The following is a 19,094-nucleotide window of genomic DNA, read 5'->3' as shown; positions in this document are numbered from 1 at the left end:
GCTATGTTATATATTTTTGTGTATTACTTGTATAGATTGCTACTATATGATACCTATGTTTTCTTGCTGCATGGAATAAGCCATATTTCAAACGTGGTTATAGACGGCTTTGTGGCAATTGGTTTGTGTTTTTTTTAATTTAGCTCCATCAGCTCCAGGACAATTTGGTCATGACACCATATCTCGACCCCAAGAAATTACATTATCATGGTTAAAACCTAATCCTTCGAATGGTTTGATAACAAATTACAAAGTGTGTTACATACAAGATACCAATGATGGTATTAAAGTTGAAAACTCTGTTGAGAATTGCACTGATGTCGGTAATGTTACCGCATTTACATTAACAGGGTTAGGTAAGTGACTATATTGTTATTTAATAGGATTGGCTCAAATGTTTCTTTATTTTCACAAGCTTTTTTGGGTACCTCTAAACTTAGAGGAGGTAGATTATTCCTCCTTCTCCCCTATAACTTTTGATTCAGAATTGGTTGTACAATGAAACTTTGCATGTCTATTTTTTAAAATCCTTTTGCTTTGAAATGGCTGGTGTTGGTACAGGTAACACCGAGCATTCCACTTACCTTTTTTCCACAAAAAGATCATTTTAAAGTAAACTCTTTATGGAATTACCACTGCACTCATAAAAGAAACAAGGAAAGTTTTAACGGGATACGGATGTTTTATTTTCAACCAAGTTAGTACATTTTGCAAAATAAATAACATTGTTACAACAGATTATTTTATTTAGGTTTTTACAATGGCTACAACTTCTCAGTCAGTGCATATAACTCTGCCGGTTTTGGTCAAAATGCTACTCAAACTCAAATATTAACACAGGAAGGAGGTTTGTGTTTTATACAATATGTCTTGTACTTTTTTGTGAAGATACCTTTTTCACTTTTGTGTCATGTTCATTCAGTACCTACCACAGTGCGAGACATAATATTGACTGTAACAGAAACCTCTGTAGAAGCAAAGTGGACACACCCAGAGCATCTTCGTGGCAAATTGTATGGTTATACAGTGAGTATTATTATTTGCTCTTCTAAAATTGTGTTTACATTGAAATGACATCATGCTTTCTTTTAACTTTGAGTTGTCGCCTAACAGTGATTTTGCACTTCGTAGGTTAAATATCGTCTTTCGTCAAAAGATACAGAAAATGATGTCAACGAATGCAGGAATGAAACAAAATTATCATGTACAGTCAGCAACTTGCAGCCATTTCGTAATTACACGGTGATAATAACAGTTTTCAACAGTTTGTTTTCAAGCAAAACAAATGAAGTGACTCAGACTCTTGCTGGAGGTAAGTGATCAGTAAGATATGACTTTGTTGGATTTGTGCTGCAGGTACACGAATGTTTTTTTTAAACTACATTTATGTACGCTTTTGGTGACCAGAGGTGCTGGTTCTGCGCCCCACTCAATAAATTCTGATAGGCTTTTCCAAATGGAATCAAACTTGGCATACATATTTGTTTTAAAGGAAACCAAATGATAGCAATAAATTTTTGTTTATGTCAACACTTTTTCTGTGGAAAGCTTGAAATTTGTCCAAATTACTTTAGGTCTGAAATGAGTTATAACATTCTGTTTACATTTTCTGATATTCAAAAAAGTTATTTAACACATTTTTTAGTTTTTACAAAATTTTCAAAAAAAATACTAAAAATCAACTTTTTCGAATGTAAAATCCGAAAAAAATTTGAATTGGGTTAATCATGTATCCAAACTCTACAGATTGATTATAAAATAAAGTTATGTTACGAGTATTACGTTCTAATACTAACGGAAGTTATATATATTTTCCCTGCTATACTTATTTTATAGAAATTTAAGGTGTAGTTTTGAGTAATGGCCAATATTTGAAGCTTTAAAGTTGTGAGACCTAAAAATTTGGCATGCAGGTGTCTGATAGATAAATATGAAAACTAATAAAGTATTATAGCGATGCAGCATAGCGAAAAATTCTTTTAAGAAAACCGATAGGGACACCTCTCCGGACTGAATGGGCTGACTTCAAAAGTAGGATTTTCATGAAACGTGAAATAGACCTGTTTCATATGTAATTAATTTAATTTAACATCGATAATGACTGATGTTGTTATTCCATGTTGGTGAGCAAGGTGTGAGGAGTATTCCTACGAAAACCATTAAGTAGAAGAAACTGCTTGTTTAAGGAATTCAAACTTTCTGCCCATAAATAACTACTACCAGACATTTCAACATAATATAAATTAAATATTGTTTTTTTTACTTTTTCTCTTATGTTCTATTAGGATGCTGTGTATTGTTTTAATAATTTCGGGTACATATAAAAGATTACGTTGCGAATGCACCATTCAATAGACCTTTTTCCATATCCATTTTTGTTCCGCGAAATCTACATACCAAAATACTGAATAACATATATGAACCTATAAGGACATTAAGGATGCTCACATCTGAAATTCAGGCCTTTTTAAAATAAAAATATGTCCAAATTGTCCTTTTTACTGGAGAAAAACCTTAAAAAATAGAGTTTCATTTTAGAAAGGTTTTTTTTTATATGGGAAGATTTATGATAAGTTATACGCTCTATCAGTTTACATTACTTACAAACTGCAAGTATTAAGCTTAACTATCATAATGCTTGATGCAAATGTACGATTATTGACAGTCAGTAAGAGAGAGAGAAAGAGTAGTAGGGTTTAGCGTTAGTAAACTGTATATTAAGTCTTAAATTTAGTAGCAAAAAGTAAAATGAAAATGTATTCACATCATTCTAAAAATGTGAGTAGGTTAGGTTTAGCAAGCTATCTAACATACACCGAAATATAATCAAAATCTGCATATTTCAATTTTTGTCATACCTTCACTACCCTCTTTATAACTTTGTTAACAATTTGTTGATACATTCTTCAAAAAACCAGCATCCCGAAATTAGCTCATAGCTAATCTCGTTTTCATGTTATTCTGCATTTTCACATGCGTGTTTCGCAGAATGAAACCGTATATGGAAATAGGTCTATGGATGTCATTTGTTTGCCAAAACCATAAGTTTAGTTGATGGCCTGTCATTTATTATCCTGCATATACACAATGGTTCTGTTGAGTTGTTCTCGTAAAAGACATTACTCTATCTGTGAGTAACTTATTTTTTTTGTAGCACCACCACCTCTTGATAAAGATTTGCCTGATCCACCTGCTGATAGAATTGCGGAGACTAGCTTTGCGATAAAAATTTTAAAATTCAAGGAGACCAATGGTAAAATTGCGTAAGTACCAATCACCATTCCTTTAGATTGATTACATGATGGTGGTTTTCAAAGCATGCCTGGTTTATTGTTAGATGTTTATTTTTTCTTGATTCGCTTTCAAAAGATGTGCTAAAAGTTTGTTTTTTGTTTATTTAGTCATTATGACGTAATTGCAGTGAAACGAACTAATTCTTTATATTCTAAAAATCCTCAAGATATAAAGAACAACGAAATTAAAACTTTTGTTGTTGGCCGTCTTTACAAGGTGGTGGACAACCAGTTGTTCACTGTTGGAGGAGGACAGACAAGCAAGAGAAAAAGACGAGCACTTGGCAGTAAGTTTAAATCAACCATAATATGAAGAGAGAGGAAATGTAAACTCTTTAAAACTTCATATATTTTATTTTTTAGTTCCCAACAATGGTGAATTGGAAAAAGACACAACATATGTTGTTTTCGTTCGTGCGTATGTTAATGACAATTTATATCAATCGACCAAATGGTATACACCAGTTAAAACTGCTAAAAGTGAAATAGGTAAAATTGGTTTGGTTATATTTGTAAATTATACAATACATAGACGGTGGATAAATGGGAATTATCTGTCTCTCTCTATATATACGTATATATATATATAGTGTTGACTAAAGTTTATATAAACCTCCAATTTTAGTATTTGATCGGCGTTTAAAGCTTTACTTTGTCTAGGTAGCGCCTAGAGAGAATCATGCTTTAGGCTCTACTTTAAAAAATGTCCTATATTGTTTAAATTTTCGGGGAGGTGAAATGCAAAGGGTAAGCTTTCGCATGTTTTTTACTGTTTTCTACAAGAGATAACTACACCTAATGCGGGAAAAATAATGGTTCCAGAAATAATTTTGATTTAGTAATTCCGTGACGTAACATTTTCTGTTCCTAACGATGTTCGTTGTGAAGTTAAGGATATCAGTCCATGTGTTCTTAAGCTTTGGTGTAGCGATGCAGTTGAAAACGAACTCAGTACATTTATAATAATGAAAAAAAAATACATTATGATTACTTGTTTATCAAAAGTACATTATCCAATACAAGCAGCAATTTAAGGTTTACGCAATGGATTCATTTCCTTTCTGATATTAGCAACTAACTTACTAAGCTTACGAAATATTTTCAGGATTCGCGTTCGTATTTGCTCATGTCATTATACTAAAGGTGTAAAGGAACCTTGCTCGACTTCAATAATGAATGGATTACACACTTGTTTCTTTTTCTCTCGTTCGTAATCTTTGCTTAGTATTAAGTTTCTGCAACGTCCAGCTGGAGGGGTTTATTCACTCTAATGTCAAAGAATACTTTTTTTCCAGAATCTCCACAACACCTTGCCGTAAACTCAAGGCGTGCTTCGTCGCATTTGCCTTTTAAATTTTGAGTTAAATGACTTGGGAATTTAGGCCAGCTCGTATTAACAATAACGTCGTCAAATATCTTGAAGGTGTAAAATTTCAAGGGTTTTAAAATTCACGATACCAAAATTTTTACATTTCGCGGTAATTAATTTTGTGATTTTTGCCTTGAGAAACTTTCGCGGTTATTTAGTGTCGCGAATTTCGGTTTTCCACATTTTTTAGGGTATTTAATTTCGCGAATTTTAGATTTCCACATATTTTTTAGGTAGTTAATTTTCCATTTATTTCAAAATTGGCTATAAAACGGAGGCGAGAGAACAAGAAGAAGACAAATACTTGAAGGCTCAACATAACTTTGTTAATTTTTTTCCAGTCAAACAAACCAAATGCACTTTTCGGTGGTGTTATTGTTAGCATCATAAATATATCACTGTAGAAACACTCCTTTAATAACTAACTTTTATAAAAGAATGTAATGTAGGCGCATGCGTAAAAATCCGATAACATCCGACAGGATCCGGCCGACGGCATCATGTTGATAAATAAATTTGTACATGACAAATCCCTATTATTCAAACTGTGCCAGCTTCTATCCATTTTTAAAAAAAAATTATTGAAAAACAAAAATTGGATAATGATAAAAGAAAATGAGTTGGTTTAGAAATGCAATTGCACAACTTTTATCAGCACCAGTAGCAGCAATTCGTGTTGCTCTTGCCGATCGACTGCAGAGCTTGCGAGATACTGCTACTGATTACTACAAAACGCAAGAGATGTGTTACAGGGTGGTTGATGAACTTCCCCACGCTCTCCAGTATGTTCCAGATCAATTCAAGACTCAGGACATGTGTAATAAAGCAGTTGAAAAGGTCCTGGGATGATCAAGTATGTTCCCAATCATCTAAAAAAACAGGAAATGTACATTAAGGCAGTTGAAGATGAGCCTCATATGATCGCGCACATTCCGGATCGATTTAAGACACAAGAAATGTGTAACAAGACCATAGAGGGAAAGCTCTATATGCTCAAGTATGTTCCAGATCAATTTAAGATGCAGATAATGTGCAACGCTGCAGTTGAGAGATATCTCTATATGCTCAAGGATGTTCCAGTACATCTAAAAGCCTATGAGATGTATGATAGAGACGTTGAGAACGACCCATCTATGATCGAGTATGTTCCGGACTGGTTTGTTACTCAGGATATGTGTAGAAGGGTTGGGTTTGAGTCTGAATTGCTCGATGCCTATTGACAGCGGAAAGCACTGAATATTCAAATTAAAAATGAATTGATGCTATTGACATGGCATCCTGATAGGGTAATAGATTAGTGCTTTTTAGAGGATAAAAAAATAATCTTGAAAAGTTATGGAAAAAATAATATATAATAAATGAGTACTAAGCAGAGATCATCTTTCGAAATATTTCAAGATTACAAGCACTGGTATCTCTATCTCATTGAGGGCCATGGACCTCATGGTACAAAATGAAAGATATAGGTAGTTGATTGAAGTACTAAATGGTAGGGTTCGTTATATGGAAGAGAAGAGGATTGAAGAATTGAAAGGTTGGGGTTCGTGATTCAGAAGAGTAATGAAACTATACGGGATCTTATATTTCTTTGTGAAACACAAGATAAAACTGAGTGAAAAATTTATTGATAAAATACTTTTTTATAAATAAAATAGCATGTTGAAATTTGAAGACAGAATTATTATATCAAAAGAATTTTACACTAATGTGACACCATATAATATCGAAGATGTGAATATTAATAACAGAGTACTGAGTGATTCAATTCCAGCAAACAAAGGCAAAGACGAAAGACTTGTGATTGGCTATCATGATCAAGATGGCAAGCTATAACCGTTACTGATAAAACCCCTAAAAATATCTACTCCCAGGGCGTCTCTCAATACAGTGAGAATTCCGCGATCAACATGCCGTTTGATCTTGGTGACTTCCCTGAGTGGTTGGAAGAATACGAGAAGATCTTGAAAAAAGTTGAGTTTTTGGGGAACATTATTTCAGCAATATAAGTGTGAAGAAAGATCGATATATAAATCCGAAATTGAAAAAGCGGGAAGGTAAAATTAAAACTAATTTCCAAAAGAAAAAGATACCCGAGTAATCCTGTGAATGTACGGCCATCATTAAAAAAGGGAGCATCCATAAACAAAGGTCCAACTATTACGTACAGACTTAATTGGAAGAGTGTAAATATAACTCGGTTGAAAGGCATGGCGCTTGCTACCTTAATGAGGATGATCTCGAGCATAGCGCGGAGCACGACGAGTATAGTGAGTGATAGCTTATATAGTTGGTAACAACTATATGAATAAATGAATGCAAACGCACATGGAAAGGAGGCTAAATTAATGAAAATTCCTCGTTATTCTACAATGAGTAAAGACGATCTTGTTGAAGCAATCTTCAAAATCAAACACAAGGACATTTCAACGCAAACAGATGGTCCCTATTTCAAACCCTGTGTTGAAATTGCATATGAGAAAAATCTTTAAAACCTTTACAGCAACTTACTGAAAAATCTCGATGTATGGCATGTGATGGAGATCTACTAATCGATGCAAAGACAGGCGTTGTAAGTTGCGACATCAGCTAGCAACGCAATGTAGCTTTATAGGAATATTTAATAGAAGCAGAGCAACATGCAAATAACAAGGCTGTACTAGTCACGACCGGAATAGGCCTCATCATCGCTTTTATCTGGTTAAATCACTCTTGAAGTTCGAGGTTGAACCCTCTTCTTTCAGTAAAAACTTCGCCACCAAGGGAAGTCTCCGATAGAAGGCTCGTCGTTTCATCCAGGACATTCTCTAGCTGTGGTGTCAGTTCTATCTTTTCAGCAGCAGCATCCTCGACCGCCTTATCTATTTTATTCAAAAGTTGTCGAACTACTTCCCTTTTATTGGGCGTAGTAGTATAGTTCGTAAACCCTAAGTCCTTCACCAGGCTTACTTTTAGGTTCTTCTTTATTTCTTTAACTGATCTGAATCTTCCTCTATCCTTATATAACATGCGGGTTATATTTATATTCTTAAAAATAAGTCGATCCCCCTCCTCTCGAAAGTCATCATAATATCTAGCATTTAGCTTCCCTAATGTATTCTAGAAAGAAAGTCGATCTTCGAAATTTTGACCTGTCCCATCTGTTCTAGTCTCAACTCGTTCCCATGTCTTTCTTCATGCGTCGAGCTGGTGCCAGGCTGGGCAAGGTCCTCGGGTCTACTAAACCTAACATCCGTATCGTCTGAAATATTTGGTGTAAAATCGTCTACTTCATATGTTGGATTATCCATTTTATTTTAAAGAAAAACAACTAATAATAAAGTAGTAATGTGTAATATATATTTGGAAAAACACTTAACCCATACGCAGAAATTAGAACGATGCATGCGATGAAGGGAGAAATGAGGAACGTACGTGTAACTCCTACACCGGATACAATCGATCAAAATCAAAGATTATATATTGACATACCAAATCTGGATAAAAACGATATAATTTTTTCCTTAAAGGGGTTACAGAACGGCTGTTGGTTTTCGAGTTTAGTGACTTACACGAAAGTCGAGCTGATGGCGGCGAATAACAAAAATGGTTATTTTTCTGGCATGTATGTAATTTACAGACTCGAACATATAGATGTATCTAGAATTTTTATCTTCTCCAGCCTTGGTCATGTTTTCATCCAGAATGAGTCTTGCTGAAATATTTCTTTGTAATACACTTCTCGAAAAAAAATAATGAACCAGCGAGCAAAGTGTGCTGGTCTGCTAATTGCGCAAAACGCGTTTACCGGATTTTTAATATGTACGCGGGATATACGGAATGTGAGCATTTTTACCAGTTAGTAGCCCCTTTAAAGTCTTGGACTTCTGTTTGATCATGAAATAACAGGGACAAACACAAAGCATACCATAGGTTCTAATATTGATAATAGTCTAGTGTAGAACTTGAAAATCGCGCCGACCGGCAACAGGATCCAAGTTATCGACGATTAAAGTATATATGCTGTATACAAGGACCTATAGACCCAAGAAGGTATCAATCCAAATGATGGTACTATCAGGGCGCTGCAGGTTAAGGCGAGCGATCATTCGGGGACTGACGAAAAAAAAGGCGATTGTCGCAGCCTACGGTAATACCTTCCGTATCCCTCTTGGTAAAATGTTTGAAGTGACAAGAGACCTACCCTTCTACCAAACTGGCATGTGCGACAAATAGCAATTCGTTCTTCATTTTGCGTCTTACGATTCTTTGATCAAGGGTGCAGGCACAGCAGCTTCGGGATCTACTGCGGCAAAAGCGGCAGATGCTACATGTAACATAACCCTAGAGTTTGACATGGTAAATAACGAGGGTCTTGCAAGTGCCTGGTATCACAATACAGTCATTTTATACTACTGTACGGAAAAGAGCATAAGAGTTCTTTACTAATCTTTCTAGACCCCTCAAAGGTCAAGCCGTATAGCGGCGCTAACGAGGTATTCTACAACCCTCAGATTGAGAAAGTAAAGATAACTGTCGAAGGTAAACCTCATCGACTGTATTCTGATGGCATGTTTCAGAGTCAGCATTTTAAACAAATTGCGAATCTCTTTGGCAGTCATGACTCAACAGTAACAATAGGGCAATTTCTGATCGAAAGATATGCGCTTTTTCTCGACTTCAGATCATCCCCTAATAATATTCTGCATGGTAGTGGGAGACCTTTACAACACTTGTTGGATGGCATTACTCTACATATGACCAAGAAGGCGGAAGGAACGGGAGATATTTAATGCTACATCTATTTGTTCCAAGATGCACAACTGAATATTGTCGATGGTAGATTTCATAGCGTCGAGTATTAGAGGTTTAAAGAAATGACTCACATTGACGTTGTTTAATACCCTCATGCTTTCAGGACCTACAAGTTGTGGGGAAACGCAACAAGCGTTAGATCTTCTAGAAGGTGAATACAAAACGCTTTTCACAACATCATTATCCTCTGTCCAACTATACAATGGAACTCCACTTACATGGAGAGATCCTCCACTTGGAAAGATGACTGTGTTTTTTATCAATCCCAAGGATCAACTTTTTGAATGGATTGATCTTCATTATCGACGATGTCACAGCGGCGAGAATCTTGATAAAAAATGACTCTTTTTGCTTGAACTAGCCATCTCTGGAAGGCATCGAAAGCACTATTTGTGGTTCTGTACACAATATTATACCGCCCTACCAAAAAAATCTTCGAAGGCAGAAGAAACAGCTGTTCGTTTTGTAGATCGTTAGAAATTCCAAAAGTTAGGCAGTATAGCCATATGATAGCATCAAGGACAGAAATAGAGGGTGTAGTAACCGACTACAACCTTGGTAGATCAAAAAACTCCACTGAACTGTTTGTGACAATGGATTGCGCCTTGGAGATTGTGCGTCGTTCTAGAAAACCGAAGGCGGTGCAACTTACTAGGTGGCTTGTGAAAAAAGGTGTTGAAAAATTATAAGGTGAGGTTAGAGAGTAGCTCCAAGCCCTTAAGGAAAAAGACGCAACAATCGCTATCCTCGAGGATGATCTCGAAGATAGGGATGGACAGGTTGCGGAGCTACGGCAAAGACACGTATCACACTGAGTTTTTATTGATACGGTGCTATGTGTAGTGGACAAGCGAGCAATTTAATTGCTTTTCTACCAATCCAAAGATGTTCGGGCTGATAGTAAATACTGCTCAGTTTTTTTCCATCTTCTTCTGTGACAATATGTTTTTTTGCTAGTAACATGTTTATTACATGTCAAAACGTGTGCTTTTTTGTTGTTGTTTTTTTCTTACAAGTATTCATACGCTGCGTATCCCAAAAGAGCTAGGGACCCTACAATGAATCTGGAGCTTTATAAATCGTAGCAATGTAATATTCTCGTATCACTTCATCAAAAGCCTTCAAATCTTCCCCGGCTTGTCTCTTCAGTTCTCCTTAATGGTTTTACCCGTCAATTTTTGCTTGTCTATTTCGCACACACCGAGCTTGCGCAGTCTGCAATTGTTCTATGGCATTATCGTGCCTTCTTCAATCTTCTTCGCTATGTCCTGACAATTTTCTGAACAGAAAATTACTTCCGCTAAATGCTAATGCGTTTATTCCTGCCTCAGCTACAAGAACTCCAATAGTTGCCATATTTATTATATTTATTTTGGCATCAAAGTACGCTTGCACAATCCTTATTTTATCGCGCAGTCATCAAACAATATCGCCCCCGTCATATATCCACCAAGCTTGAGACCATCTTCCAGATCTATCTTGGCTCCTGGTCTAGAAACTCCTAGCATCTTTTTGCTCCAAGCTCGAGCAGTATAATGTACGATACTAAGCGGACAGATTCCCATAGAGAATCTACGACTTCTTTCTGATACTCTTTAGAACTCATTTATTATATAGGTTCAAAGCATGGGAAAAATATCTTTTTTTTTTGAGGTTAAACTTTCTTTTTGAGAAACGCGGCTGCTCTGATTTGTCAGGTTGCTGCTGCTGTTGCTTAAAAATTATATACCAAACACAGACGTCTACTACCACGAAAGTTACCGTTACTACTAACGTTCCTAACATAGCGCTAAAACTTGAAGAGGTACTTCCTGATGTACTTGACGAAGTACTTGCCTCAGGTACTTGACCACTTTCACCCTTGTTCTTGTGCAAGTTCTCCTTGTTCTTGCGGTTCCATTCTGCAAGTTTTTTACCAGCAGCAACTCGGCCTACATTTTTCTTCGTAATAACTTGCTTTAGTTCTTTCTGTTTGTCCTCGCTCATTTATTGTTAGATACAACGAAAGTTTTTATAGAGGATCTACCTCAATAAAATTTAAATCATACAACTTATAAGGAATCTGTATTCTCAAAACACCATTTCGAATACTGTTCACCTAATTCCAACTCACTGACATGGGCTGGAAACCTACATGCAGGCGGGGTAATTATAATTTTTCGATACATATGATTCCCATAGCTGACGAACTTGTCAAAGCTTAAAGACCCACTCTAGCACTGGACTTAAATTGCGCAATGCCTAAAACATATTTTTCGCGTAATCCTAGAGCTAATTTCGATAGATTATTCCCCCATTTTCTTCTTCCTCTTTTCGATCTTCTCCGTTTATATTTCTGTTGGACAGCTGAGTTTGGTTAATTGTATGAGCAGCCACCAACAGAGGAGCCAAGAATTTTCCAAAGGCAGAGTAGACGAGGATTCCTAAATCAGCCATACTATCCTTGATGATCAGGTAAAGCTTCAGCACTGTCAATTCCCCACAATATTGGCATACATACTAGATGCATGCGACGAGAGTGACTTGGCAGTTTTTTCTCGCCGTCTATCGATTGGTTTTTTCTTGGAACTATGTTCTGTATTGCTATTTGTCGTGGCTGCTTCATCGAATATTTTAAAAAGTTGTGACATTCTGTTTATTAAATGTCGAAAGCGTTAATAACAGAGTAGTACATTCATGTAAGATATAATTATTGCAATATATAGATATACATCCATTTTTTATTTTGAAGAAGCAGCAAGACTACTTTTTAGTAGCATAATGCCCACGGGCTAGTGTTGTGACCTGGTCTTTTTAAACAATCCTTCTATCATCGGCCTCAAGCTGATGTTTTTTCTGCTGTATAAGTACCTGATCTTTATAAATATCGTTCCCTTCCTCCAAGCATCGCTTGTAGTCATGTGATAGATTTTTCTGTTACACATTTTTTTACACCCTTTGCTTTTCGCTCACCACCCTTTTTCGTGAGACTTTTGTAGCCATAGAGCTTTGCTTTTAGTGCTATGAACTCGGTCATAATTTTACCACCTAGTTATCATCAATCCGACGACTTTTTTCTTTCCAATTGAAAGCGGTCTATCATTCTCCTTGCTGTACCCGTTCGTATCGAAATTTTTCCCAACATAGTCCGCAATATCCTTGTAGAAATCCTCTGTGCGAATATGGTATATGAAGCTGCTAGTATCCATGTAGCAGAGTTGGAGCTTGCTAGCATATTTTGGCTGCATATAGTCATAATGAAATTCATACATGACTTGCTTAGATATGTCTTGAATCGCTTGACCAACATACACTGGCTTCAGCATTTTAGTCTCCGTCTTACCCATTTCTACACCGATGAGATTCTTGCTGAAATGACTTGCACGACTTTAAAATTAGACTTTACTACAAGCTTTACATATTTGGACTTTGCTATATTTTACCTGGTACCAACCAGGTAAAAAAAAGCAATCAGAAATCATTCTAATTTGAAATTAGAATGATTTCTAACATTCTCCATCGTTTTACCAAATACGGAGAGGTTCATATGCTTGAAAAAGTTCTTCTCAAAATCATTTGCAGCACCAGCCCTCCACCTCGTGTTATTATCGATATACCTCTTAAGCTAAGGACTCTGTTTGAATTGGATGACTCGGTGCACTTTTTTCAGTACAAGTCCATGCTTTACATGCACCACATACCCGCGCTTTTTCCTCAGGTTTGGTATAAGCTTTTCGACCTTGGCAATCGTCATGCACTTGGGTAAAAATGGAAGCTCGTTATGCTTTTCGTGCAGTGTCTCAGGATAGTCTACATCAACCTCGAGCAGGTATCCATGCTTATTCCTTTTAACTAACTTTGCGATCCTTTGGAATGTAAAATAATCTACTTTACTTACCCATTTAAAGCCGTATGTTAGTAAATTCTTACACGTAGCCCATTCATAAAGATTGTTAGCAAAGTACATGATATACGAAGATTCCTCATCTGGATTGTACAGATCACCAATATACTTATGGCTAGCTTTAGCATTGCGACGAACCGCTTGTGTTATACCACCTCGAATACCTTTTTCAAACATGAGTAGCATGTCAAGATCTGTGAGGAGCTCTAAGTTTATTTCGGTGTATTTGAGTGCTGCCTTCTAAGCTAATCCAGGAGCAGTGTAAAAATGCGTAGGATCTAGCTCGTAGTTCTTAAGACACAAATCTCGGAAACTTTCAAAGACGTCTGCTAGGAGTAGCACATCTGTAGCTAGATAGATGTCATGATAATCACCTAGCATAACTTGATCACCCTCTGGTGTGATACAATTCCATACTTTTTGAACATATTTATAGTCTTTGAGCGAAATATCCTTCATATTGAGCTTGCTATAAAATGCTTCCTTTCGAAGTAGTTCTAATTCTTGAAACCGTTCCCACCCATCCATGTATGCATACGGGTACACGCCCTTTTGAAGCATCATCCGAAACATATCATCCTTATTGAAGAATCGTTCCATGGAAGGTAAATTTAATTTTAGGTCTTCTTCCCTCAGCTGCTTTGGGGTCTCTAACTTACAATTTTTACACAAAAATCTAGCAATATAGTCATCTGATATACTCTCAAATTCTAAACACTCTTGTGTACAATTTTTACACTTCATCACACTAGAGCTCGTTCCACTAAGGTTTCATGATAGTTTATCTAGACTCGATGGCATAAATCGGAGGCTGTCGATAAATCTGAGCTTTATTTTCTTGATTACCTGCTCTTCATTCGAGTTGGTAACACCTGCTAACGCCACCTTAACGTTGACGTTAAAGCTGAAATACTTCTCAGGATTTTCAGCTATACAGCCAATATCTTCCATATTGTATTTCTCTTCTAGTTCTCTAATAAAAAGATGCGCATCGTACTCACTGAGGTCGTGGAAGATGATTGGGATGTTTTTTGGAATCTTATACGCTAGGTTGCAGTTGCTATGGGCTGCACCTCGGTAGATAACCGTGCAGTGACAGTGATCTCGCACCTTGCAATTATGCTCAGGATCGTTGAAAGGTTTCATGCGAATGTGCCATTCTGTTGCCTCGGTGTAATCTCTCTTTAGCGCATCTGTGAGGTCAGTCATCGGCTGCTGTGGGAATGTACAATCTCTTCACCTCGTCTTCCAGATGGTCCACGAATCGCTTAACACAATCTTTGCCACGGTAAACCATTAGTGGATTCGGTACATCTCCGTAAGCAAATTTGCTAAACATGCACCAACCTGATGGCGCTTGCTTGTTCAGCTTTCTGGTCTTGCTCTCTCTACGATCTTTTATCCGGATAAGTAGACTTTCAAAGTCTGCATAAATCGCAAATGGCACCTTAAACTGCCTCTGACCATCCTGATATTTCAACCATTTTTCACTCTCCTTTGGTATCATAATCTTAACTGCTTCGTGATTTTTACAATGATTATAGTGATTGTCTCTCGATTCAATTGTCTTGAATCCTGCCAGACAGTTTAAACAGATATGTATTTCCTTGTGATTCTTAGAGACCAACCTACATAAAAATTTTGTTAGGCTTTTGATCCATGTATAGTGCATCTTCTTACCGTCTTTGACGAGCAGCAGGTTCACCTGTTTACTACGCGTGATGTTATGGTCAGATCGTTGCAGGACATTAATGTTCTTTTTCGTTACGTACAGCACGTTTACCGCAATGTCATCATTGGTTTTTCTCAAACTTACAAATATTTTTGATAGTTGTTGGGAATTCTACGCACTGTCAGTTGTAGCGATCTTCGAACTCTCTAAATTTGTATATTCGTTCGCTATGTGCGCTAATTTCTTTATGATGTAATACTGCGATGACAGCCCCCTTTAAACATTCTTTATCTTCATTTTTAGGTTTGATGATCGCCTTTTTATCGAAAATCCATTTAGGTATTTCTATATATGAGGAACCTCTCCTGAGCTGTAGCTTATGAAAGCCTACGTACAAATCCATGATTCAATCGATGGTATATTTACTCTCTGGCATGGCTGGGTTCTTTACTTGTTTTTTAATATATGAAAACATATCATCCAATGTGTCATCTATATAACTACGCTAAATATTTTCGATCACTTCACTGTTAAATGGTTTGTCTGCCCATTCATAGGCTTCTTCCCCTTCTAGGTTCTCGTCTTCTTTACCCTTTTCAAATAGATCATGATTACCGTCGAGATAGTCTTCCCCAGCCTCCTCTTCAACTTCGTCGCGAAGCGTGGGTTCTCTTACAATGCTACAGTGATATATTTATGATGTTAACAATGTTAATGAGGTTGTACCAAGTTAGTATTAAAGGAGTGTTTTATAGTCTTATATTTATGATGTTAACATATCATTGATATGCATGGATAGTCGATAGTATTTGACATTGCGAACAGTGGTGATTGTCATTGGTATACACATATGGCTTGATTGTGATGATTCATTGATTTAATGATTCGCGTAATTTTCCCAGAAGGAACCTTTGTTAATCTCTGCGCGTGTTTAATTTCTTGAATTTTCGCTAAGTCGCGAAAAAACGCTATATTAAATACCCGAAAAAATTGTACATTTAGGGTATATCCCAATAAATCTTTCTTCTCTCAATCGAGAGGAGTTTTCCAAGGATCGCTAGTTTAATATAATAATACGTCTGAGTCTGTCAGTAATAGATAAACGTTTCTTCAAGACTTCATAATATGATTCCAATTAAGTGCAGAATATTATAACTGATGACACAAACTTTTATGAAGCGTGACATTTTTGATTCGGAAACATATTTTTATATCCTTAATATCCAGATCTCCTTATTAATATAGTGCAATTTTTTACTTTTAGATGATTGTCAACCATTAAAAATTATCATTGTTTCAGTTCTCGTAACATTAGTTATCACATTGGTTATAATTACTATCGTGTTGGCAATTTTAAAACAGAAAGGTTAGATAAAATCGAATTTGTTCCATCTGTATAGATGTCCTGCTATGTTGGATTAATTATTTCGCGAATTCTAAAACAGACGCAAATTTTACAAAAAATATTCCTTAATTGATCCATTTTGTGTTGATTTAAAGATAAAAAATAATGTTTTACATTAGGGCTCTTCTGTATCAATTAAATTGGTTATTTCAATGTCCATTTAAAACAAGTATAGAAATTTGATTTGATTAATTCTGCAATTTACACTTTTTTGTTATTTATGTATATACATTTGACGGTTACAATTTTGAGGATCGAAATATATGCCATTGGTAAACCTTTTTATAACTGACTAGTGACAAGTATTACAAAACTCTTCTCGTCTTTATTCTTGAAAGTGTATGACTTATATAAAAGGCCTGATACATTTGTACAATATCATCGAAATATACCTTATATCAAAATAGTTTCTTAAATGTTTAAAATATGTTTAAAATAGAGTTATAATTTCTTATAATTTCTTATAATATAGCTATAATATGTATAATTTCAACAACTGACATGTGCGCCATAACATCATAATTTGCTGCATGGCTATGATATTTGAATAAAATCAAACGAGTTTGATTTTAATAATATTGTTGGTGATCTGGTTTCAAATGCCTTTTGTTTGTGTGACAATAGATCTATTATCTGCTAGCGTTGTTGTGGCAACTATGTTATGAAATCAAATGAAATTATAACGATATTTTTCAAATTATAAGTATATTGTAGAAAAATTATAACTGTATTATAGAATATATTTCATGATATTATACAAGTGTATCTTGGCCTTAAGAGTTATTTCTAAATTCTTCAGTAAAGCTGCTTTAATTATTTAACAAATCAGTTCATTATTTGATGTCCTTTATATTTCCGTTTTTCCATGTGAATTTAGATAACGAACAATGTTAGATAATTTTTTTTCTTATTCAGGTTTGATCACTGTGAACAAGAAACGTAATGAGAAACCACAAAACGTTGAAACTGATGATTATGAAGTAGCTGAAACAACTCACTATGCAGACCTTAATATTCAAGATAGCAAACCAAGTTTTTACACTGACTTGAAAACCCTAAAAGATGGTTCAAACGATTATGCAGAAATTGAATTAAACGAAACGCCGAAAAACATCTATGCTAATGTTAAAAAATAAACATATTTATTTTCTTTGTAATAATAACTGTTCTCTGTCGGGCTTGAAATCCATAACAATCAGACAAAAGGCGAAAAGACTAAAAAGTAATCCGCAGCTTAAATTTATATAGTGTTTAATCTTGCACAGCCTAAAAAATGCAGAAATATATCCAAAACTTAGCGGTGTATGCAAATGAGCCAATCAGAAGGCTGCGATATATATTCTGTTTAATCAATGTTGCTATTGCTCATTTCCAGGGTGACAAAATTTTTTACGATAGCGACAGTGAGGTTGTTTTGAAAATATGTATTTGGATGATATGATGGATTTCTTTACTTTTATTCTTGCATTTTTTTCTTATTTTTTTGCACTTTGTATTGTAATATTTCTAAGTTTTAAGGAAATAAAATTAGAAACCATTTTTACCCAATTTTAGTTGATGGGTAGCTATCGCTGTTTCCAGCTGAAAAGTGAATATAGTCAAATGCTGCAACAAAGTTTCCAAGTAGTCTTTCTTACTATGCAGTTAGGTAGATAAATATGTTACTCTAATATAAACTTACGCAAATGATGAATTTTATTGTCTGATTTAATACTAAGATGTACATTGCATGCAACAGTGTTAATTATGTTATGGTATTTTGGCTGATTTAATTTTTTGCTAAAGTTATTGTTTAAAGACATACTACCGGCTGTAGGCTGTGGTTTTTTGTTGATAAAACACGCCCTGATAAAGAGTGATTTATTAAAAGTTGGTCTTGCTTTTAATAAACTATTAAGAAACGCTCCTGTCACTAGGAAAGGCGTGTTGAACCCACGCAATTCTTGTTTCGACTGGCAGAGTAATGTTAAGTAAGTTCCTGTAAGGATCTAAGATAAAGCGTTGATGCTTATTACAACTACAAAGTACATTTGTTTTAATTTTTAAAATAGATGCAGGCTTTTCCAGGCAAAATTTAGAGTTTTTTAAAATGTCGATCTTGCCTAGAGGACCCCGATTTCTTTTGCAGTTCAACGGCAAAATTGAACCCTCGTGTAATACGTTGTTAGTTGTGTATACTGGATTATCTTTTTTTAATCAATACTGACTGGGCATTTCCAACATGAAAACTATAACACGTATATGACAGCTGAATTTTGTTCAAATGGGTATATCATACAATTTAGAAGAGCCCTACACGAATTGGAGGTATAGTTTACCTGTGCTAAGTTCTCAATTTTGCTTCGCTATCAATTAACTTAAACTTTTACAGGAAATGATTCCGAAATATAAAAAAAAGCTTGGCGATTTTTCTTGCTATTACTTAGTTAATTTTTTGAAAAAGACACCACGTCTGAAAAGTCTTGTCGCTGTAAGCACTGGATGCGCGACAAAGCAATTTTGCAACAAATCACTATGTCATAAAGCTGTCTGATAAAATTTGAACCAGCCAACAATATTCTTTTAAATTTTGCATAGAAACATACAAGTTTATTGCACATAAAGCCAGGCAAAGCAAAACCGATAATTTTATAATCTTTTTAACGGTTATAATTACTTTTTTAAAGCTACTTATGTAGCAT

General features: G+C 35.4%; 2 protein-coding genes across 3 annotated transcripts in view; both read left to right on the top strand.

Moving 5' to 3' along the window:
* The window catches only part of LOC130630289 (protein sidekick-1-like), a 28,803-nt gene extending 10,847 nt beyond the window's left edge, over window positions 1-17,956 (top strand). The window contains exons 8-16 of one of the 2 annotated variants that reach the window (XM_057443727.1): window positions 144-356; window positions 752-847; window positions 923-1,026; window positions 1,132-1,312; window positions 3,155-3,263; window positions 3,402-3,580; window positions 3,657-3,782; window positions 16,273-16,374; window positions 17,329-17,956. In XM_057443727.1, coding sequence (XP_057299710.1) covers window positions 144-356; window positions 752-847; window positions 923-1,026; window positions 1,132-1,312; window positions 3,155-3,263; window positions 3,402-3,580; window positions 3,657-3,782; window positions 16,273-16,374; window positions 17,329-17,549 — 1,331 coding nt within the window. In that variant the 3' untranslated portion in view covers window positions 17,550-17,956. The remainder of the gene's footprint in view (window positions 1-143; window positions 357-751; window positions 848-922; window positions 1,027-1,131; window positions 1,313-3,154; window positions 3,264-3,401; window positions 3,581-3,656; window positions 3,783-16,272; window positions 16,375-17,328) is intronic. The other variant, XM_057443728.1, reaches the window with a different exon arrangement.
* Window positions 1-19,094, top strand: part of LOC130630299 (uncharacterized) — an 86,584-nt gene that overhangs the window by 4,415 nt on the left and 63,075 nt on the right. The window lies entirely within an intron of this gene.

This window comes from Hydractinia symbiolongicarpus, chromosome 2, assembly GCF_029227915.1.
Source record: "Hydractinia symbiolongicarpus strain clone_291-10 chromosome 2, HSymV2.1, whole genome shotgun sequence".
Taxonomy (NCBI): Eukaryota; Metazoa; Cnidaria; class Hydrozoa; order Anthoathecata; family Hydractiniidae; genus Hydractinia; species Hydractinia symbiolongicarpus.
The sequence above is the reverse complement of the archived record's forward strand: the minus strand, read 5'-3'. Positions and strand labels throughout refer to the sequence as shown.